The 22218-nt window shown below is 48.5% G+C and overlaps 7 protein-coding genes across 7 annotated transcripts; 4 read left to right on the forward strand and 3 right to left on the reverse strand.

Moving 5' to 3' along the window:
• Nucleotides 1-407: 407 nt before the first annotated feature.
• N7489_004551 (uncharacterized protein) lies at nt 408-2448 on the reverse strand (the record flags this gene model as incomplete). The annotated part of the gene is made up of 7 exons (XM_056710303.1): nt 408-743; nt 795-982; nt 1034-1571; nt 1630-1733; nt 1797-2003; nt 2055-2153; nt 2208-2448. The coding sequence occupies 7 exons, from the start codon at nt 2446-2448 to the stop codon at nt 408-410; spliced, it is 1713 nt and encodes a 570-aa protein (XP_056568724.1).
• Nucleotides 2449-3741: 1293 nt separating this feature from the next.
• N7489_004552 (uncharacterized protein) lies at nt 3742-4276 on the forward strand (the record flags this gene model as incomplete). Its single annotated transcript, XM_056710304.1, has 2 exons — nt 3742-3839; nt 4030-4276. The coding sequence occupies 2 exons, from the start codon at nt 3742-3744 to the stop codon at nt 4274-4276; spliced, it is 345 nt and encodes a 114-aa protein (XP_056568725.1).
• A 408-nt stretch (nt 4277-4684) lies between these two features.
• N7489_004553 (ABC transporter permease/ATP-binding protein) lies at nt 4685-9052 on the reverse strand (the record flags this gene model as incomplete). The annotated part of the gene is made up of 10 exons (XM_056710305.1): nt 4685-4711; nt 4766-6262; nt 6311-6483; nt 6532-7093; nt 7140-7716; nt 7770-8371; nt 8442-8496; nt 8550-8665; nt 8731-8808; nt 8867-9052. 10 exons carry the CDS (start codon nt 9050-9052, stop codon nt 4685-4687), a joined length of 3873 nt encoding a protein of 1290 aa, XP_056568726.1.
• A 492-nt stretch (nt 9053-9544) lies between these two features.
• Nucleotides 9545-11775, forward strand: N7489_004554 (transcription factor domain-containing protein; the record flags this gene model as incomplete). The annotated part of the gene is made up of 7 exons (XM_056710306.1): nt 9545-9580; nt 9726-9823; nt 9887-10311; nt 10364-10647; nt 10701-11189; nt 11257-11471; nt 11532-11775. The coding sequence occupies 7 exons, from the start codon at nt 9545-9547 to the stop codon at nt 11773-11775; spliced, it is 1791 nt and encodes a 596-aa protein (XP_056568727.1).
• A 602-nt stretch (nt 11776-12377) lies between these two features.
• On the forward strand, nt 12378-13549 carry N7489_004555 (uncharacterized protein; the record flags this gene model as incomplete). Its single annotated transcript, XM_056710307.1, has 3 exons — nt 12378-12632; nt 12689-12806; nt 12858-13549. 3 exons carry the CDS (start codon nt 12378-12380, stop codon nt 13547-13549), a joined length of 1065 nt encoding a protein of 354 aa, XP_056568728.1.
• Nucleotides 13550-14227: 678 nt separating this feature from the next.
• On the reverse strand, nt 14228-17989 carry N7489_004556 (uncharacterized protein; the record flags this gene model as incomplete). Its single annotated transcript, XM_056710308.1, is given in 5 exon segments — nt 14228-16022; nt 16039-17282; nt 17336-17490; nt 17543-17899; nt 17974-17989. 5 exon segments carry the CDS (start codon nt 17987-17989, stop codon nt 14228-14230), a joined length of 3567 nt encoding a protein of 1188 aa, XP_056568729.1.
• A 2730-nt stretch (nt 17990-20719) lies between these two features.
• On the forward strand, nt 20720-22185 carry N7489_004557 (uncharacterized protein; the record flags this gene model as incomplete). The annotated part of the gene is made up of 3 exons (XM_056710309.1): nt 20720-21254; nt 21312-21975; nt 22044-22185. The coding sequence occupies 3 exons, from the start codon at nt 20720-20722 to the stop codon at nt 22183-22185; spliced, it is 1341 nt and encodes a 446-aa protein (XP_056568730.1).
• Nucleotides 22186-22218: the final 33 nt, after the last annotated feature.

Here is a 22218-nt window from a genome sequence, read left to right on the forward strand (position 1 = left end):
CTATAGTCACCGACACAAACCCTCATCGTGGTCTAACGGAGGTTACGGCGTCTTAGCCGTTCACGTCTCCACTGGGCGGCTCATGCCTTCACGGCGAGTATTGGCAACTCCACACCTCGGTCCATTTTATGGCTAGTTACCCCCGTGCACCGAGCGCGGTGCATTCGGCGAGCTGCAAAAGGCTGTCGGCCCGAATATCTCTTGAACATGTCTCGGAGAAGGGGGATCCGAGGCCATTACGTCGACAAGAACTGAGCCATTTTTGATCTACAAAGAAGTCTCACATTCTCCACTGGAAAGTAGCTAGTATCTAACAACGCACTATGTAACCTCCTTAATCAACAGGAGTGTCCCTCGTTGAGACCTTCTTGGTCCACTGCCATCTAACAACGCACTATGTAACCTCCTTAATCAACAGGAGTGTCCCTCGTTGTGACCTTCTTGGTCCACTGCCAATCGTCAAACCCTTTTCCCCGAATTCTCTTGCTGGCAGTAAACACATTCAAAGAATCGGCATTGTCGAAGAAAACATCCATTTGCTCTAGACTCCGACCAGCCGTCTCGGGATAGAGTAGGATAAGGAACGGAATGACAAATACATTCAGTCCGGCAAGGAGTAGAAGCGTACCATATCCAATGGCCTGGAAGAGGAAAGGAGTGATCATTGTCACGATGCCATTTCCGATCGACCAGCCTACAACGGACCACGCACCTCCCTTGGCACGGACAGTCAACGGGAAGATCTAAATCATTATCAGTATGATATACATTTGTGAAAGAGTGAAGAAATTCACCTCTGTTGGATAGAGCCAAGGTGTTGTCAGCCAAGTAGCACCAAATGTAGCCGTATAAAAAAAGGTCATGGCCGCGACGCCGGCTCCATATTTCCTTTGGTTTGGTCCGGCTTCTTGGGCATACATATCCAGGATACCTGCCACAAGAAGGGCAATGCACATGACGACAGCGCCCCAGAGCATTGTTTCTGCAAGATTCAGTTATCGCTTTTGAAGAAAAGGTGTTTGGAGGTACTCACGTCTGCGCCCATATCGATCTAAAGTGATAACCGCGAAGAAGACGGAAAACATATAGCTAATATTGTTAAAGCCAGCCAGGAGCTTGGACAAGTTCTCGTTGAAACCCGCTGTGGAAAATAAGTCGACGGCGTAGACAGTGACGACACCGATGCCGACAAGCTGTTGCATGATCTGCAACCACACGGCGAGGAATACTCGCCATCCCAGCTTGCGTGTATATTCGTCTTTGGGGAATATCATCGCAAGATACTGGTTTGCTGATGATACTTTCATCTCGTACTGCACTGTCTGAATGATCTGCCGTGCCTCGGGTTCGATATCGCCGGGTCGTGTGGCTTGCAGGATATCCCGTGCTTCTTCGTATCGACCCATCTTCATCAACCAGCGAGGGGACTCAGGGAAGAAGTTGATTCCAATTCCGATGAAGAAGATGAAGACTAATTGGAGGGCGAGAGGTGTACGCCAAGCCATGGACTGGTTGGGATTCAACGATGCGAAGTATTCGATCCAGTAAGCCATCGCCAGGCCTCCAATATTCTAAGCCGGGAGAGTTAGTCTGGTTTTCTGGCAAGTTCGGTATCCGAAGGAAACATACCATCACAAATTCAAGAGCCAAAAATGTACCTCGAGCCGAGTGACTACTGACTTCTGCTGACCAGACCGGAATTACACAATCAATGGCCCCAACACCAATGCCAGCTAGGCAGAAACCAGTCAGTTTATCGCCGTATGTTGTAGTTCCATATGCAACGAGAAACTCACCAAGAACACGCCCAAAACACATCCACGTAATATTATAAGCGGATGCTTGAAGCGCAGCGCCCAAAACAACCCACAAACAACCAAAAACAATGGCCTTCACACGTCCACATCGGTCTGCCAATGCACCAGCCATGAGCGCACCGATCATTGTGCCCCCATAGTATACAGCAACGATACCCCCCTCGGCTGCTGTGTTTCTAGAACTTCCTAGGGACACAATGAGAAACAATTTGGAGTATAGCATCATTGGAAACATACCTTTGAGGGGATAGATTCCCATAAGCTTCTGATAATCATGATTCAGATTGACCATGGACATAACACCTTGATCATACCCGTAGAAGCAAATCGCAGTACCTTGATATTGAGTTAGCGAAGAGTTGAAATAGCAGGCGTTCACGAGTCACGTACCGGCAAAGAAGTTGATGGCCTTGTACGTCGTCGATGGATTCTTGAATCTTATCATCCTGGACTGGCTATATCCGCCAGGAATCCAGTGCTCAAATCGCCATGGCTCGGGGTGATTTATGTGCGAGTATTCGGCGTCCAGGAGGACATCTTTACAAATATCACCCTTTTCGCTCTTATCCTGCACGGTCATTTGAGGTTCATTTGAGATCTCCTCGACGTGATCTGATAATGCCTCTGCCATATTTGATACCCTGTTGTGTCGCAATGGGGGCAATCGTGTGTTAATAGCAAAATGCAAAAAAAAAAAGGATAGCGGTCCCCGATATCCCGCGCCTGATTTATAACCTGCCCAGGTGCCTGTCTCCATGTTTTCCCCAGTTCCACTTTGGTCCACAATGACCGAAGGTGAAGTGTATCGACACGCGGAGATTTCGCCGTTTTGTCCGTTCTCCACAACCCCAGCGTGACCTCGATCCACCTTACCAAACCCGCCGCGGGTTAGCATGCGTCGGTACCTGGGTCAGTTCTCTCGTCTAACTCGGGTAAATGCCGTTCAGCCATTTTTCCTTGAGGTTGATGATATCACGCTTGATAGTGGATCATTTTATTACATTCGTGGATTGTGTTTATTGTACGTCAAGCATAAATGGTGCCCTCCTATCTGTTCTGGCTAACAAACTGGGAAGCAATTCGTCATCTTTCCATTTATCAAGAGCCTTGCTCTTCCACATCTCCCACTCTTCGTCTTCAAAGTTGAAAGCCTGACGAAGTCCTGCAAACAAAGGTAGAAGTGTTTCCATATCTAGAAAGGAGCTCTCAACCCTAAGAGCAAAGAATCTCTAAATCGTTCTGCCTTTAACCATATAGTCCGCGAGATCCTCATAACCTCTCTGAAGGGATGCTTATGCTTTTCAATCTCGAGGAAAATGTCAGAAGGTTGGCATTGACCACGGCGGCTAACGCCAGAAATAAGGGGGAGTCATGTGGAATGCTTACTACTGTAGGTATGGTCTGAGTGTAGACTGGGTGCTCAATAGATGACTCTGAGCGCTCATTGAGCAGTCACGTGATTAGTCTGAGCAGCTTAGTGAGCCTGAGCCCGGACTGAAATCTACCCAGTGAGCCTGACTCTGAGCGCCCTCATAAAAGCGGCGGCAGCTAAGATACTAAGATAGGAAAGCTCCACCCGGCAGAGGAAATCAAGTACATATAGCTGTCTACATATGTACCAGGTGGGTAGGTACCCGCTGACACTTAAAAAACTTTGAATAGCATCAATCACCGAAATTACCAGCTAGCACTCCGAACATATATCAAATGCCGACGGAGATTTCTAAGGCGTTCGGCTTTCGAACGCGTACAACATTCTTCGATGTAGTTCACTATAGACATCCACACGTAGTATGTGACGTTCTAGGACGCACGAAGATGTATCAAAGAAGCAAGGACTCCTTCCCTCAGTATCCAATCCCAATTCCCGCTGACAGTACTTGAGCGTTATATTACAGATAAAACAGCAAACGACTTCGCGATAATGGCCGCTTCCAATATGATGCAATGGACTATCGTTCATCCGGACAAGCACATCAAGGGCATGAGTTACACAGTCACACAGAAGCCTCAATTCCCCAAGTCGGTGAAAAAGAGGTCTTGGTGAAGTTCCAACCGGCATCTCTAAGCTACCTGGACGTTGACATAGCAAAGGTGAATTATCAGTCACAAGAAACTGATTCGAAGTTCACAATATTGAATCTTGGCTAATCTGATGGGTGCAGGGTACCTTCCTTTTGCTCACAAGTTATTTACTTGGTCCCCTTACTAGAAAAAACATCTTGTTTGCCACTGCATTGGCCAGGAAGCTGGAAAAGAAGGGAATCAAATCCTATTCATTGCACCCTGGAGTCATACGGGCAACGGGTCTAACGTCCGGAGTAGACTCAGAAGCATGGCCAACTGTGGGACCTATGTTGGAAAGCAAAAAGCTGGAGATGCCGAAGGAAAAAAACATCGAGCAGGGCTGCGCAACTACTATTGTTGCGGCCCTGGACCCTGCGCTTGACGGTAACTAATATTATCCGTGAAGTGGGTGGTAAATTTGCTTACAAGTTCACGCACACGCAGATCGATCAGGGTCATTTCTAGATGACTGCAATCCGCGAGAGGTCTTGGAATACGCCTCTGACGCTTCCAACGTGGATAAGTTGTGGACTCTGAGTGAGAAAATAGTTGGAGAAAGATTCTGCTACTGAAATGCCTGTTCCTGTTTTTACTGTAAACGGCGGACCTGTGAATTACTATGCTGTCACATTAACCTCCCTTCGATACCATCTGTCATCCATCTATATATTTTCTTATTTAAAAATGATAATGCAGATAATAGAGAAGCTGAGAGAGGATAGGTGAAATGAAGGAGTCGAGATAGAAGAGTCGAGAGGTTGGAATATGGAGAAACATGAGTCGAGGACATTTGATTGACTTCACCTATCTAGTCCATTTGCTTGGCACTAAGGTTTCGAGCGTTAGAAAATGGTAATCAGAAAGTGAGGGTTTTCACTTACCATTTGCCAGTACATCCCCTTATTGCGGAGTAATTCCTGATGTGACCCCCTTTCGACGATCTTAGACCCATTTCCATTCTGACTTTCTCCAAAAACGAAAATAATATCCGCTTTCTGGATAGTTGCTAGTCTGTGCGCAACTGCGACAATCGTCATACTCCTCCGTGCCGCTAGACGTTCAAGGGCACCCTGGACAACCTTTTCAGACTGCGAGTCGAGACTGGATGTTGCCTCGTCTAGAAGCAACAAGGTAGGTTTTCGTAACAATGCACGCGCTATGCAAAGTCTCTGGCGCTGTCCACCACTCAATGCTGTCTGTGCTTTTATGCCTAGATCTGTGGAGTATCCCTCAGGCAGGGATGTAATGAAGTTGTGGATCTCGGCATCAGTACATGCCTGAAGCAACTCTTCGTCGGTGTATTCTGATGGGTCGAGGCCAAGTGTAATGTTGTCTCGAATTGTGCCCTCGAAAAGCCGTGGCTCTTGCGCTACCAGTGACAAGGATCGACGGTATGAGGTTGTATCTATCGAAGTTATATTTTCGCTGTTGAGGAAAATATTCCCTTTGTAAGGATCGTAAAATCGCTCGAGCATTGAGATAATGGTCGTTTTCCCGCAGCCCGAGGCGCCGACAAATGCAACGAACTGGCCACTTCCAATGGTGACATCGAGGTCGGTGAACAATGGGTTCTCCTGTGAAGCATACTTGAAGGCAACCTTTTGGAATTCGATATGAGCCCCAAACCGAGTAGCTGTATTGATCTTGAGCTTTTCAGAGTCCTTTTCGGAATGGCTCAAATCTGGACGGAAGTCGAGCATTCTGTTCGCTGCAGCAGTGCCCTGGGCGATATTAGGTCCGTAGCTGAAGAATTGGCCCGCTTGTTGTCCGCCGAGAATGATAGACATATACACAACAAAGAAGGAAACCGGCTCATACTCTCTAGACGCTAGCAGCTGACCACCGTACCAAAAGGTAAGCGCCATAGCACAAAGCTCCACGCTATCAGAGAAGGCAAACACTAGAGTAGCGAGCCATGCTTTGCGAAAAGCTTTCTTTTGCTGCTCTTGCAGAAGGTTCGAGTATCTTTTCAAAATGGAATCCTCCATTGTCAATGCTGAAACGGTGCGAAATGCCTCGATAGCTTCCGCTGCGAACTGGGAGCTGCCGGAGTAAACAGCAGCATTCATCGAATCAAACTCCAGCTCATAACGTATGCGCATAAACGCAGCAAGGAAAACGAAGGGAAGAGCAGCAAACGTAGCCACGAGACTTAATTTCCACCCAAAAGAAAAGGCAATGGCGATGCAACCAATCATGCTGCAGAGTGAGATGACTGGGAAAACACCATTCACCCCGATCAGATCATGGATCTGCTTGGGATCGGTTGCCAGGCGCGAAACGAGCGAGCCGGAGGCATTGTCGTTCAGATCATAAAATGGAACTGGTTTTTCCAGAATGTTTTCAAAATATTCCGTCCGGCAAGTGGAAGACATTTCCTATAATACTGTTAGATCCATTATATGATTCGTATGATATCCACTGACAATTGCGAGTCTGTTGGCTGCGAAGCCAACCGCTGAATAACAGGCGGCAATTCCAAGAGACAAGACAAAGAACCACAGAGACCAAAAATTGGCGGCATCCGTCAATTTCTGGTCTCTAAAGCTGAACACATCGATAAGCTTTGCAAAAATCCAACTCTGTAAAGGGTACGCGGCTGATTATTGTTAGCCAGGATCAAAAGCGTTCGGGTGAGCCTGCTTACAGGCAGCACCCAAAATGCCGAGTAGTGCTAGTAGGAAGAATGGCCAATGAGTACGAGACTCATACATCAAAAGTCCCACGCTGGTGAAGAAGCCTCGCTTTTTAATCTTCTTTGCCTCCTCTTGCGAGTCTTCGGCACATGCAGTCGCATAGTGTTCAAGCTCCTCTTTGAAAGATTCTACGGTCTCAACTGTACCATCTTCATCATCTGCAGCGATTTCAAGTTTCTGTGCATTGACCAGGCCCCGATAAAGGCCGTCCTCCACTGCAAGAAGCTCATCGTGAGTCCCTTCTTCAATTTCCAGGCCGTCGCGAAGAACAATGATCCGATCAGCTCGTCGAACGGTGGATAATCGGTGAGCAATCACAAGCGTAGTTCGGTTCCTAGAGACGCGATCGAGGGCTGCTTGAACTATCTTCTCTCCCCGAACATCAATCGCACTAGTGGCCTCGTCCAGAACGAGAATAGTAGGCTCTTTGATGATACTTCGCGCTATAGCCAAGCGCTGTTTCTGACCTCCGCTTAACTTCGTGCCGTTCTCACCCACAACTGTCTCATATCCCTAGAGAATTTTAGCAACGAAGATGGAAAGTGAGCAGCTTACATACCTTGGGCAGCCGATCGATGAACTCATCGGCAAATGCTTCTTTGCACGCATTTTCCACTAATCCGGCTTTCACCGAGTCAGGCTCATCTTCCCATTTGGTACCGACTAGTCCGAAAGAGACGTTCTTGAAAATCGTGTCATTAAATAAGAACGGCTCTTGTTGCACAAGCCCGATGTTAGATCTCCACCACTTGAGATCCAGCTGCTCAATATTGCGCTGGCCCACTGAAATGCTTCCTTGTTCTGGGGAATACCATCTCTCTGTGAGTGCGACGATAGTACTTTTACCTGATCCTGACGGGCCAACTATTGCTGTTGTCTTTCCTCTCTCAAACCGCGCGTTGAGACCCATGAGAATTTGGGTATCCGGTCTAGAAGGGTACGAAAACTGCACATCCTCGAAGACTATGTCCCCTGAGCCGAGGGCAGCTGCATCGCGGTCTCCGCCAGAAGCAATTCTTTCCGAATCGATTATCTCGAAAAAGGAAGCCGCTGCACTAGCCGCTTTGGAAACCATCATTAATGGCGATGCGATACTGCCTAGTACGCTGACTGCAATCATCACCGAAAAGAATACCCTGGAACAGATTTGTGAGTAGCGGCAAGACAGCGCTGGAGGGAGAAAACATACGTTATGACTGTGTTAATGTTCGGTATATGGCCCTGCTGAAACAGTCTCAACCCCAGCCAGAACGCCAACGCATAGCTCGCGTACATGGCAAAGAAGATAAGACCAAACTGAAGCCCCATAATAACCGACAAGCTCATTCCTCTTTTCCGAGACTCTTCGACCCATTGACGATATCTTGTGGCCAACGGTGCCTCGGCACCCAGTGAGATGACTGTTCGAATGGAACCAAAAACTTCGGCCGCGATTGCCGAGTGTTTTTCATCTGCTTTGTCTACCTTTTGCTGGATTTTGTAAATCGCGGGCAACGTCAGACAGCATACGATCAGAATGAAGAGTATAGCTGAGCTGGTAGCAAGGGTCAGGGCCCACGAATACTTGAAGGCTATGATGTATGCGGCAATTAAAAGGGCGAGGGATTGGAACAAAATTGCCAGTTTGTCGGAGATGCTTTGCTGAATGGAGTTGGAGGAAGTTGTGATAGCATTGACGACTGTGCCGACTGATACTTGGTCCAGTTTACTCAAAGGTTGGGCGAAGAGCGAGGCCATGTATTCAAGTCGTAAAGCCGCTGAAACTCGAAGGCTGGTAACACGAAAGCAGTACTGTGGTTGGATTTGAGTGGGTTAGCTTTGGAGGAAGTACCGCAGTTTCACTTGGGGTATCCTAGCATACCATTGAAAAGTATGTCAAGACGAACTTCGCGATGAAGAGGTAGACTATGTAGAGACTTTCACAATTAGCCCCATGTTACAATGATGACAACTGTGATTCTGCGCTTACCTCAGTCGACTAATGGAAGCTTTGAATTCGCTTTCGGTCGTTGTTGAATCGGGAAGAAAGTAATCGCTGAAGCTACCTACCAGCTCACCAAAAACGATATTCATGATAGGCAATGGCTGGCGACCGATTAGTAACTTTATTTGTACTTTGCAATTGAACTCCCGAAGCATAGTCAACTTACGACACCTGAGGCCATGGAGCATATGAGAGCGACTATCAAGACCGCGCGATCTTTGGTGGTCAGGTAGGAAAGAATCCTCTGTGTGTTATTAGCGATATATCGCGACGAAATATTGCCTCGGTCACTTGACACATACGAAATAACCGCTAAGGGACGGATATTGCTCTTTCACATCTTTGGCATCAGGATCCCGCCTGGGATCCTGGTCGACTTCGACAACATTGGGCTGTCGGTCATCCGTCAAATATGGAGAACATGACTCTCGTGTCACAGACCTTGTCTCGGTCACAGCTCCTTGGGGAGAACCTGAAGAGAGACCCATCCTTTGGAGAACAACCTTGATGGTAGCAGAGAACAGAGCTCATCCTAGGAAGAGCACTCCTTTGGGTTTATATTCAAAGACAGCCACGCGGCTCTCGTCAACGTACATTGCCTGTAGATCATTTGACAGGAAATACGGAAATTTCCAGACTAGGCGACTGCGTTTTAAAATTGCTCCTTGTGATAGGCCAAGAAATCTCAGGCCGTCATCAACGTGGACCAAAATGGATCAAAGAGATGAGAGATGCCTACTTTGGGACCCTTCAGGAGTCATAAAGCGAGGCGGTTTCTAAATGGAGTTAGGTTATGACCTAATCCGGACTAGCGTACGGGACTTCGGGGCTACTGAGAGTCCAGACCCACTTAACACGAGAGCCCTGCAACCAATCAGAGCCGAGGCCCCAGATTCAAGTTCCTCCGGACTTTCGGCCTTTTCACTTTCCCGCAACATCCCATACCAAGCTAACAGTAGTTAGCAGTGCCACCACGAACAATGATGAGTACTGGGCGTGCATTAGCAGCTATTTCGGTGAGAAAATATTATGTTCACACGTGACTCGATCGAATTTTGACTTTGAGGCTATCCTAGTGTGGTCGTTGTCAGTCGAAGAAGGTATAGAGTCCTTGGCAGTAATGTCCATCTTGACTGTTCAGCCACAATAACAATCTTCTAGATTCGCTGCAATCGAGTTACGCCGAGATGTGATAGGTGTGAAGCCACAGGAGCTGAGTGTGCTTACTTGCCACGAAAGCCACGAACCAAGAAACAAGGGTACATTTGCCCAGCCATGGACCATTACTACATCCCTCCAAATTTTAATTAAGACTATCATAGGATCGACATTTCTGAGAAGGGTGCTCTTCTCGGTGTTCTCAAGCGCCTCAAACGCCTAGAGGAGCATTGTGGCTTGGATACTTTTGCAGGAAATCAAGATAATGAGGTCGATTCCATGTCTATCTCTTCTGTCGAATCAGAGAACACGCGAAATACAACACTGCCAGAAATCCCGACCACAATAGTCCCACCCGGGATCTGTGATATCGTCAATCGTATCAAGGATGAAGGCAGTCGATCTATGCTTCTCTCTAGTGTCTTCTGCCACCTGCAACAAATTGAATCATGCTTTCTCGAAAATGAACAATGGCTTTGTGCCATCACGTCCGCCATGTCGGAAATTCATTTCATGCAAGATACACAGCCTGCGGAGCCACCAGAAGAGCTGTCCATTCCAAAGGACCTAGCACAACAGCTTATAGACTGTAAACACATCTGCCCCGCGCTTGGTTATTCATTCGCTAACGTCCAATCCAGACTACTACAGCTTCTCCCATTTCGAAGGCTTCAAGATTCCTCTCGAAAAATCATTTCTCGCTTCAATTCCGGATCTGCTCAAAATACCCCATGTTCAACTAGATTGTACCTGCCAAATCATCTATTACACCGTTCTTCTTCAAGGCATGGTCACAAAGCCAGAGGCGCTCCCAAGAAGAGGCACCTTGATCCGTATTCTATACCAGAAATGCGTTTCTCTCAGCGAAGACTGGCTGAAAAATGTCAAAGACACCCCAGCCGACTTCTTCGCAGCATTAACGCTGGTAAGAAAACCAGATACTTTTCAATGTTACACCCAATGAACTAACAAATTCAGCAGATGTCATTGTTTCTCGAATGCTGCAATATCGATTTATCCTGGAAAGCCCTCGCCCAAGCATGCAGGATATCCAAAGCCCTAGGATATTTCTCCGTAGATGAGACACCTTCCGAAGGAGATAACCAACTTTCCACAGAGCCGGGATCTCTCCCACACCAGGCGGAAGTAGAGCGGAATCGAAAACGGTTCGAATTCTGGCACATTTTGCGAACGGATTGTCTTTTTCGCATGTGTTTCGGAAAACCAACCCTCATCCCGGCAGGATCGTGGAAAGTCAATTTCCCCGACCCAACTATCAACGGCATCGACCACGAATCGTCCCGCTTCATTCAGATTCATTTCATCGCGTCTATGCGATTGGCACTCATTGTGATGAAATATCTTGATTGGGTTGACGAAGGGAAAGATCCTGATCCCGTCTCCCATGATGCGACAATTGACAGTTTTATCGACGAGGTTCAGCTAATATTATCGGATTGGGATGCGGTACGTCTTCACACTAACTTGAAAGAAAGAGTTATGGGATCTTCATTGCTAATCTATCACTTCAAAGGAGGGCCTTCTTCAAATGGCTACAAATCACGTCGATATGTGGTTCTGCGTCGACGTACTACTCAGCACTTACAAAATGCTCATCGTTCTCTATCAATCCAAAAAATGCAACCAGAGTCACATCCTACCATGCCAAGCTGTGGAGATATCCAGAAAATCTGTGAAAACCTTCCAATCTCTCCTTGCATCCTCGGCGCATGCGTTTTGGGGCGTCAGGTGTGTCAAACATGCAACTTACTTTTCCTCGCTTGCGCAATTGATTAATTGTTTGAACAGTCTCATATTATTCCACCAGTTCATCCCATTTTTTATCCTTTGTTTGGATGTCATTGGAAATCCTGACCACGCCAATCTCGAGGAGGATCTCGTATCCATAGGCTGGATTAGCGATTACGTCGAGATGGTCATTAAGGAACGAGTCGAGCTCAAGCCGGTTATCATCATCATTAAATCTATGGCTACGGCTTGCCAGCAAACGAAAATGGATAGACTAGCGCGAGCGGTAGATGCTGGGGCATAGTTAGGGATAGGGTCCCCATATTCTAGTTGTAAACAATTTTGGGCGTCTGTTAACCTTCGCTTTCTCAGGAACATTTGAAAAGAACTTTTTTAATTGCCATTTTGGAACATGTCCATCACTTTTCTCCTGATTCTGTGTCATCCTGTTCATTTGGGTTTAATCAGAGGAAGCTCCCAGATGTTCTGTCCCTGAGATTGCAATCTAAGTACCGGCTATAGGAAAATGAAATGAGATGTAAGGTTAGAAACACCTTCGATTTCGTAACTCGCTTATTGCCTTCATAAACTACATATAACATACCTTATAGATATGTACTCCCATTGGAGATAGCAATTCTCTGAGCTCTCCCCTTCCACCGGCTCCCCACCGGCTCCCCATCGGTATCCCACAATTAGTCCTCCACTTGCCACTTGATTATGCATTGACAAGTGATGGCATGGCGAATAGGTGGTATCTATTCCACTGGGTAGTCAAGAGCATAGATGTCGATTTATAATCAAGGCATCACCTGGGCATGTATATGCCGAATCGAACTTGATACATCCGTCTGCATTTCTATTCCATTTGTCCTCCTTAACTCCAGCCCTGCGGTAACCAGAAACATGAAAGAGGTCATCAATTTAGTAGGACCGACTGTGAAGTTCGTGGATAGTCCAATCCCCGAGCCGAACGATGACCAAGTGCTCATCAAAGTGGTCGTGTCCGGGTCGAACCCAAAGGACTGGAAGGTCCCAGATATCGCAGCTTCTGGGAATAGCAAGCTGGAGATGATGCTCAAGGCCAAGAAAGGGCTGAACCAGGGAGACGACATTGCCGGAGTAGTTGAGAAAGTCGGATCCAACGTAGTCGAATTCAAAGTGAGACGCCTACTTTCGCTTGCATCTTATATCGCCTAAGCTCACAATGTCTAAAGCCGGGTGATCGCGTTGCAGCCTTTCACGAAATGTGTACGTCTGGTGGCTCGTATGCCGAGTACGCAATTGCGTGGAGTCATACAACTTTCCATTTGCCAACACACACTTCATTCGAAGGTGCGTCGAATACCAATATTCCTAGGTCACGGATCTAACCAAAACGAATAGAAGCCGCCACCATCCCACTCGCTGCCTTGACTGCTGCTGTTTCCTTATACGCGCACCATCGCTTCCCACCCCCTTGGGCACCTGCGACGGAACCGACCCCATTCATCATCTATGGTGCAAGCACAGCTGTCGGCTCTTTCGCAATCAAGTTGGCATGTAACAGCAATATCCACCCTATCATCGCCATTGCAGGCAAAGGATCGCAGTATGTTGAGGGCTTGCGCGATTCAAGCAAAGGAGATGTCGTCATCGACTATCGCGAAGGTGTAGAGACAACGGTCAAGCAGATCAGAGACAGTCTCGAAAGGGCCGGTCACTCCAAGGTGGAGCATGCACTCGATGCTGTTATCATTCCGCAAAGCGCAGAAGTCTTAAAGAATTCGGTCGCCCCCGGTGGACAGATTGATTTCACGCTGCCTAATGATCTAGACGTCTCGCCTGCGAACAAATCGATCACTTCGGTTGGATCGGTGCACAAACAACCGGAGTTTGAGAATAACGAGGTACTTGGTTTCATTTTCTCTCGGTATTTTACAAGAGCATTGAGCAATCGCAGTTTCTCGGGTCATCCTTTCGAAGTTAGGCCACGCGGCCTAGAAGGTGTCGAAGAGGCGTTAAGAGACTTGAAAGCCGGAAAAGCAAGCGCTACGAAATATATTTTCCGCCTTGCAGATACACCAGGGATTGCTTAGTGTGCGCGAAGTTCATCAAGCGACCTGGTGCATTACTTGGTTACCAAGATATTCTTTGCTTGCTCCAGACCTTCTATAAGACGCTTTCTATAGATTGAATGCAGTAGATTTCTCGTCCTCATTTCCCCTGTCTACAATGTATATACCGCTTTGCTACTACGAATTCTTTACTCAAGGAAAAAGGAATACATATGGAGTAGACAAACAGCAATCGCCTGGTTGAATATCCAAGGTCAATCTATACCGTGTACATACAGGCCACATATTTCCACGAGTCTGAAACAAACATGTTTAATAAAGAGAATAAAAGGCAAGGACCCGAACATACTCATAGGTAAGCAAGGGACTCGCAAAAAAAAAAAAAAAAACCAGGGACGATCCCACCACGCCCGTCTGGAACTCCGGTTGGATGCGTGATGCAAAGAAGCAATGAGAGATAAACGAAATGATAATGAGCGATGTTGCAAAATGCAAGAAGAACTGCGCTGCAAGGGGAAAGGATTGAAAGCCAGGTGCAAAGATTGATAGGTACGCAGGAATGGCGGGTTGAACATAGTAAAGATTGGCTGGTAATGATATGCAAGGAATGAGGAGTCGAAGGACTGAAAGGAAAGATGAGGTAGTGGCATAAGGATAGGTGAGAGATAGAGCGAGGCAGAGATGAGGAAAGGAACCAGTCTATTTAGCATAGCTGTAGTACCTCGGTTCTTGGCCGTACTGGCTTTGTTGATAACTGGGCGGTGTTTGGGAAGCCTGCGCAAGCTGTCCGTACCAGGATGACCGACGAGGCTGGTCGGGGCGATTCGTCTGGTTTAGGGCATCCCATGTGTGGCTGGCGCCTGGAATGTTGTACATGGACTCGTGGTGACCGTCTTGAGACGGATACACAGACCCAGCCTGTTGGGGCTGCATCGGCTGAGGTGAGAACGGCGGCGAGAACTGCTGAGGCGCGTACTGTTGCTGCTGCATCATGTGCTGCTGACGGTGCACAATGGCCTGCTGAACCGCCTGATTCGACATTCCCTCCTTCATTTCACGCTTCTCGCGTTCCCGAGCATCGATGTGCGAGACAAGGCCCATAGGGTTGACAGGAGCCTGCGGTTTCCGGTTGTCATTCGACATGTTGAAGAATGAAGAGCCGGTCATGCGGGCGACATGCTCCTGTTCACGAGCGGAAAGATTGGCTGAAGCATCATTGTAGTTAAGCATACCCTGGGCACCACGAGACGAAGGCCGATAGTTAGGATCTCGCTGAGGGCTCATGGGCGAATTGGTACGGGCATAATGTGTCCAGTCGCCAGACACCGGGCGTTGCACTGACATGGGATTGGAAGGGGTGCGATTGTGAAGCTGCATCGGAGGACTGGGAGCCGCCCGTTGCTGCACGTACTGTTCCGGGGTGAGACCTCCTGGAGTGACAGGGCGACCGGAAGCCATTCCAGGCTGCCACAGCATGCTCCGTCGATATTCCTCTCGGCTGGAAGGCCGGGCATTAGCCTGGTCGAGCGCTTGGGTAGGGACCGTAAATTTGGTTCCCGACGAATCATTGCGTTGGTGCGTTGATTTTCTCAGGGTGTCTGATGTGGTTGGGCGCCCGGTAGTCGGCAAATAGGTCATAGTTGGGCCGAAGTCAACAGCAGGAATGTCCGGGTTCGAAGTTGGGGCCTTATCCATAGCATAACGAGCATCGCCAATGACATAATCCTTGGCCGCTGGGACTCCCACAGTCTTCATGACACCCATTCTAGGTCTGGTGGACGCGACGGATTTCTTGCTGTAGACGGAACCGTGAGTGCTAGCATAGTCAGGCGAAACCGTCGACGCATCATCGTAAATGCTCTCGTCTTCATTTCCATTTCTTTTTCCAGTAGATGAGACTGGGGATGGAAGATGAGGAGCAATTTTATTCAGCGCATCTTCATCAAGGGTATGGCGAAGATCGTCATAACTCGGTTCGCCTGGTGACTGCGGCTCTGTCCCGAAAAGCTTTTGCTGGGGGAGTGGCTTGCGTCGTACAGATTTGTCGGAATGAATTTGCATCCGTTGCGGGGAGTACTTCTGGGGAGAAAACCGATGCGGGCTGCCACTACTAGGTGTGTTCGGGCGATGCTCCGGAACTGGAGGAGGTCGAACCGGGAGTGCAAGACCAATGTCCTCATCACTTGATGAAGTTGCAAGAGAGTTTGTGGACACAACGGGGCCAGGAGCATAGGCTCGGTCGAAGCTCCTGTCATGGGGCTGTTCGTAGTCTGTGGGCTGTGTCGGGTGGCTTTTCCATGCAGCACCGGCGGCTGCCGCACCCAGTCCCATAGTTCCGACCGATGTTAGTTGGGAAAGTGTTGCGTGAGACATCCGGTTGTTTGCCAACCTCTGCTCCGAAGAAGCCTCTGGTCGGTTGGTGGGCATCTCTTTGGGTCCATGCGAAAATGCGGGGGGGGTTTTCAACAGGAGCGGGTGGAGTGCGTGGGGGGAGCTGATCTTCAACTGACGGGCCTTGGAGACGGTCGAGATTAGGTTCGCTTCCGGAGCTGGCGCTCTCGGCGATAGGAGCGACCGCTGGAACCCCACGGTGTGTCAGATCTGGAGAAGGAGAGCTCTCAATTAAAGACCCACGGCCTGGCCGAGACCCAGCGTTGAAGCCCGTGGTATCAGAAACCACGCGGTTGTGATACACCGCGGGTGAGCCTTCGTTCTGGGGGACTTCGTGAATAACAGCCTCGGTAGAATTGTTAATTTCAGGCTTGTTGTCGATACCAGAAAACTGGCGGCGAGTAGAGTCCATAGGGAAATCACTAAGCCGGCCAGACATGGAGCGATAACGAGGTCTCACGCTGTTCACGCTATTGGTTCTGCTCCTGCCAGACGAAATCCGGCGCTGTGTTGCCTCTTTGAGCTGTTTCCTCCACTGAGCCTCGCTCCATTCTTGGCTTCCCGGGGTTTGAAGGAGACTGGCAATGTCCAGTACGTCAAGATAGCCATAGCGACGCTCCTTGGGGAAGGCGAACATGATGCTCTTAATGTGATTAGTGTCCGCCACCAGGCGAGTAGGACGGCCATAGAGATTGAAAGTGTCGAATGTCGGGAAAAGGAAGCGCAGCATCATCTCGAATCCCGAAACCGCAGCATGCGGCTCCGGCATGACAAAAACAAGTCCTTCCGAGGAAGAATCAGGCGAATGGGTGGTAATCCGTCCCTCCAACTTCACCAGGGTGGATGCATCGATTAGAGCCTTAGATTGTGGGTAAATCGCATATGCCGAGTAGACCTGGGTAACCGTTGCAATGGGAATCGCCTTTTTCGTCTTCTTCGTCTCGTAAAACTTGATGTTGCCAGTAACCGGCATTGACAGGCGGTCGTACGCCGATTTCTTCGTGACTTTCCGCGCTTTTTGGAGTTCCTTTTCGTCCGGCGGGCAGATCACAAACCAGCACCGTCTCCACGGGGTTCCGGCTCCAAATCGCACACGCGCCCAATCTTCGTACTTGAATTTGGTGGGTGCCAGGATAGAGTTGATTCCGTTGAGATCTTTTCCTTTCGCTGCAATCAAAGAACCGGTGTAAGCTTCGTACAAAGACGTGTGCTCGAACATCGAGAGTCGAATAGCCGCAGTCCATTGGGTCAGTGAGTTGAAAGAATTGAAGTGCAGCAGATATCGATTCTTGCCCGCGGAAGAAAGGCTGAGTACGTTCTTCAATGGCTGTATAGCTCCATTTTGGATCGGAAGAGTCTCGATCTGCGAGTAACTGATGAGTTCATGTCTGACGGTTCTGGCAGGTTAAGGCTTACCATCTTAAGAGAGGCATCAGCCAAATTGATAAAGGTCGCCGGGACATCTTCTCCACCTGCTGCGTCCAGCGCAGCGCCATCCCATAGTGAAAGAACTGTTCCGACCAGCTGTGCATAACATTCCACCCATTGCCGATCAGTACAAGGGCGTCCGTCTGGCACGTGTTAGACATTCTTTCCCCGCAAAGGGGCGAGGGAATCGCTTACAAGTGTCCAGATCATTCAGTTTCAGAAAGTATCCTTCCTGATAGACCTTGTTCGTGTGGATATTGAGGAATGAAAAGATTGGCGACAGCTCCGGAGGGGTATCGTCCGCCTGCTGCATCAGAGGCGGGTTGCGTGAGAAGATCATGGATGCCGGTCGCGAGCCATTTCCGCATCTTGGTCCAGAGCTAACAGGGGATGATTCGGTCGGAGGAGATGGTGTATCGGGAGGGGTTTGCCACTGCGGTGGTGTATCGGACGGAGTCACTTTGGTGATTGGCGTAACGCTCGATGACCTTTTACTTTCTTTGGCAGAACCACTGTTCCTTGACCCCCCAAAACTGGATATGAACGAGCGAACTAGTAAAATGCAAGGGAGAGTCAATAACGGGCTCTAGTGCACTTCCCGGCATATCCGGAGAGGATCGACTTACCACGCGAACGACCCATGACGTCGGAACGTGATGCGACAGACAAGAACCTCAGTAGGCTTTTGAGTAGTACCCCTCAGTGAGTGAGACTGTGAAACGTCTTGAAAGTAAGGAGAGAGACCGGGGACGTGGTGGGATTTAGAAGGAAACTGTCCGAGGCAGGTCGATTGCGCTGAACGAGAGACTGTCAAATAGCGACTGCGCCTGAACCAAATTAGGTGAGGAAGATTCAATCCATGAAAGCCCCACGAGGGTGAGCCTGGAAGAATAAGAATGAAGAGAGCGAGTGGTTTCGGAGTTTAGGGAAATCGAGCTTCTCTGCCAAGGAAGATGACGTTACAAGCTGCGTCTTTCGCTAATCACCAGGATTAACGATTCTTTCTTATAATTCAGAGACAAACGAGTGAGTTAGAGAGGGAAAAAATTGGAATAATATTGAGAAGAAGAGATAGACATGGAAAGACAGAAAGACAGAAAGAGAGAAAGACAGAAAGAGAGCAGAACTACGGTGGGTCATCTGGGCAAGTCGGAGGCGACAACTAAACAATTCCACGCTACACCCAATAATAGTGTACATCCTCTTATTATTCTCGGACACTTGAAAAAGCCAAAGCCAAGCCAATTTCTGCGATGCATTTATCTTTCAACTGAGACCTTCAAAGGGTTCTGATTGGCGTCATCCCGGGTCCTCTGAGAGACAAGACTATAAGTAGACTAGTATGCATGGATAAATATAGTTAGCTATTGTATGTTGTCCTCCGTACTCCGTGCTCCTTATGAAGTACAATATATAAGATATCTTATATTCCCCTGATACTAAATATCCCCTTTCTCATTTCCCCTTAACTCTATAAGAACCCCCGTGGCCAAGACTTTAATTCCCACTCTAAAAATTCTAAAAATGGAGGGTGAACTTGGCTTGGCAAGTTCTGCAGTTCCATTGCCACTTTAAATCCGACTCTCATACGTTGCCTTGGCCTTTCTACTCCACAGATAATCTGATCTGAACACGCGTAATGACCCATTCACCGCTGTACCTGTACCCTGTTTAGGTCCACATACATTATCGAAACACAGTTTATGTTGGTAAATAATACTCTTCTTCCCCGTTTCTACATATTTCCGGGAGGATGTAGTTCATGGGACTTCGCACACGGGCCTTTTCACTCCTGCATTAGGGCAGTCTAGCCATCGTTGCTCAGAGAATCCTTGGCACAACGGGGCCAATTGTATTACTTTGCCTATAGTTATGGTGGATAATAATTATAATACCTCAGTACTGGAATACGGAGTACTTCGTACTCCGTACGATGCCAGGTATTATACGCAGTCTTGGCATAGATCAATGGATCCAGGATTTTCTGGCCTGCAGCATAGGATCAGGGTGGCTCCATGGAGATCTGACCGAACGCGTCATAGGTACTTTAAAATAATGTAGATCGGCCATGTGGCATCTCGAGATGTACCTAGGTAATTCCAGGCATTTCATCTTTTCCAGAGGTCCCCGCTCTATATACGACATCCACGGTTATATCTCCCGCCTATACCTGTTCGGGAAATAAGGTTATCTCAAGGTTCAAGACACTTTTCCTTTTTTGTATGATCATATATCCCTAGGTACCTGCCCAGATTGTTACGAGGCACTCTATGAAAATATTTGGAGCATTCATGCACTGCTGGGTTTGTTAGTTTTGTGCATTTTTCCTAGGACAACCTTGGAAGACTATAAAAAGTTCACCATCCTCTATCTCTGGGAGCGCGTCCCTAACACTGAAAGAACCAGGCCTCACTGTATAATACTGATAATATATATGTATACATACAGAGATCCAACCTGGAAGTTTCCAGCTGCTTCGATCAAAGCCCAAATCTTAGGACTGGCCATTATGTGGAAGCTTTCGACAAGATTACCTTCCTTATTGGTTGATATGACTGGCTACATGAGAATAACCTTGTCACATTCTATCTATAATGGCCTCGAGGACACTGTGATCCATAACCTATATAAAAGCCAAACAGCAAACAGTGTTTGTTGCAATGATCAGTTTAAACGACATAACTTTGGGACTTTGGGAGTACATTCGCGCTTTCCTGATAGCTTTCATCATCGCCCTTACCTCGCACCATCACATGGACTTCTTTCTCACTTTCCCAGACAATTTCAACCTGCCTCGCCAATCAACCATCTCAATCGTTCTTTCCATTGGCTGTTGAGTTGTCCACTGCGTTCGTGTGACCAGTGGCAAGGGAAAGACGATCACGCAGTATGTCTTCTCCCCTACACCTAAATGAGGCTATAAGCGTCTGAGATCCTTCACTGGTCCCTCTCATCCTCTCGTTTCCCTCTGGCTTCCAACTTGGCTAGCTGTAGCCACTAGGCTTTGGTTCAACCAGCATTGACTTCTCACGCCCATTTTCACCCCTGCACAGTCAGTTCCTATGGTTACTCTCTCTCTCTGATTCCTGAATACTGTTCTAGAGGTACCAATCTGGAAGCAGAAGTGAGACCTTTGCATCCCTTCGAGCCCACGAACATCGATCGAGATGCGCAGAAACACAATTCTACGAAGGTCAGCTCAGCCTAGCGATTATGCAGACCTACCACATATTCTCGCTGCATTGGATCTCCATCCGAATCATGCACCGGTCTCACCCCCTTCGGCCACCTACAGGGCGCCTGGGCTTTTGCTCGAAGAGCAGATGTCAGGACGCCTGCATCGGAGAGCTGAGCATGATGGTAATACTCGACATGTTGCGGGAAGAAGTCTCATATTTCGTGATCGGCTTCAACCTAAACAATATACCAGATATGATAGCTTCCTATCTTCCTAGTTGGCAAACCAACACTCTCCCTGGATCCTTCGCGCATCTCCTTTACTCGCTGTTTGGTCCATTTGAGGCAGTGGTTAAACTTCAGCAATCCCTGGACAATATCCCCGAATATTTCCAACAAAACCGACACAGGGCACTATTTGCAAACCAAATTCGAAACTTCAATCGCGAGCCAAAGAACCTCAAGTGCGGTGCCACCTTCGCACCTCAGCTTCCATCGTCCCAGGACGGCGAATGGTGTAGGAAAAGCGACGAATTCTTATTCTCTCGCGAGTTGCAAATGCTCAGAAACTTAGTGGAACCTCTACGCGATACATCCAAGCCAATTTACTGGATCACCGACCGAGTTGAGAGTGCTCTGGAGATGGACAATGGCTTCCTGGCCTCAAAGGAATTGATTGCAGATTTCAAGAAGGATCTCTCTGAAACCGCGTGGAATCGCCGCAAGAACTGTTTGCAAATACACCATTCATTTCCTGCAAATGAACTGACTTTCTAAACCTCTCTAGACACGATCTATGACCCCCGCCCAGACTGGGATGAACAACAAAAGGAAACAAAACGGCTCAGAGAATACCGCCTCCAGGCCTGCAAAGGAACACTCTACTGGGACCGCTGGCCGCCCGTCGAAGAGCAGTATGACAGGAACGCCCTGGCCGCAAAACAATTTATCATTGACAACGATCCGAAGGCCGCTGAAATCCTTGGATTCCTGCCACCAGAGAACTCCCAGCCCCCAGCCGCCCTGATTTCAACCCAGCAAGGTATCGAGCTCGCATGCATCATCGACCTCGAACACTACGACGACCAAATCACGATCGTACTCATACGGATCAGCCAATGGCTAGCTCTCGCCCGCGGCTTCCCAGCAGTCCACCTGTTCTGTGACATCGTCCGGCGCTTTACCATCTACGGCGTCGACGTAGCCAACGCCGTGCAAGTGGAGTTGTGCAAGCATATAACTGGCTTGTCGTCGTTCCTCTGGGACTCTGTCGAATTGCCGCCGCTGTTTCCCTGTCTAGAAAGCGAGATCGAGGCGCACGAGCTCTACCCCGAAGAAATCCGGAGTCAGCATGCGCGGAACTGCTGGGCGGAGCAGCAGTTGATGATGTGTCGCTCGCTTTGGTGTAGGGACGATAACGCTATTGCCTGGACTACCCCCTGCAGACTCTCGTATGGGGGGAGAAGGGCGATGGCCGGGTGCTTGCGCTTAGGTCCCCACCTTTCTAGGATCATGCCAGACATATCCCGTGGGGGTTGGTTGATATGTTGAAGGAGGGGTTGTGGGTTGGCGCGTATGAGGGTGGTTGGCTGGCACAGTTCATGGGGTTCAACAGCGAGTACTCGGATGGCCACCTGGCCGATTTCTGCAGTGGAGAATGAGAGTCCAAAGGAGAAATAGCAAGGAGGAGATAC

The sequence above is a fragment of the Penicillium chrysogenum genome (assembly GCF_028827035.1).
Source record: "Penicillium chrysogenum strain IBT 35668 chromosome Unknown utg000002l_segment0_segment0, whole genome shotgun sequence".
In the NCBI taxonomy this organism is placed as follows: Eukaryota; Fungi; Ascomycota; class Eurotiomycetes; order Eurotiales; family Aspergillaceae; genus Penicillium; species Penicillium chrysogenum.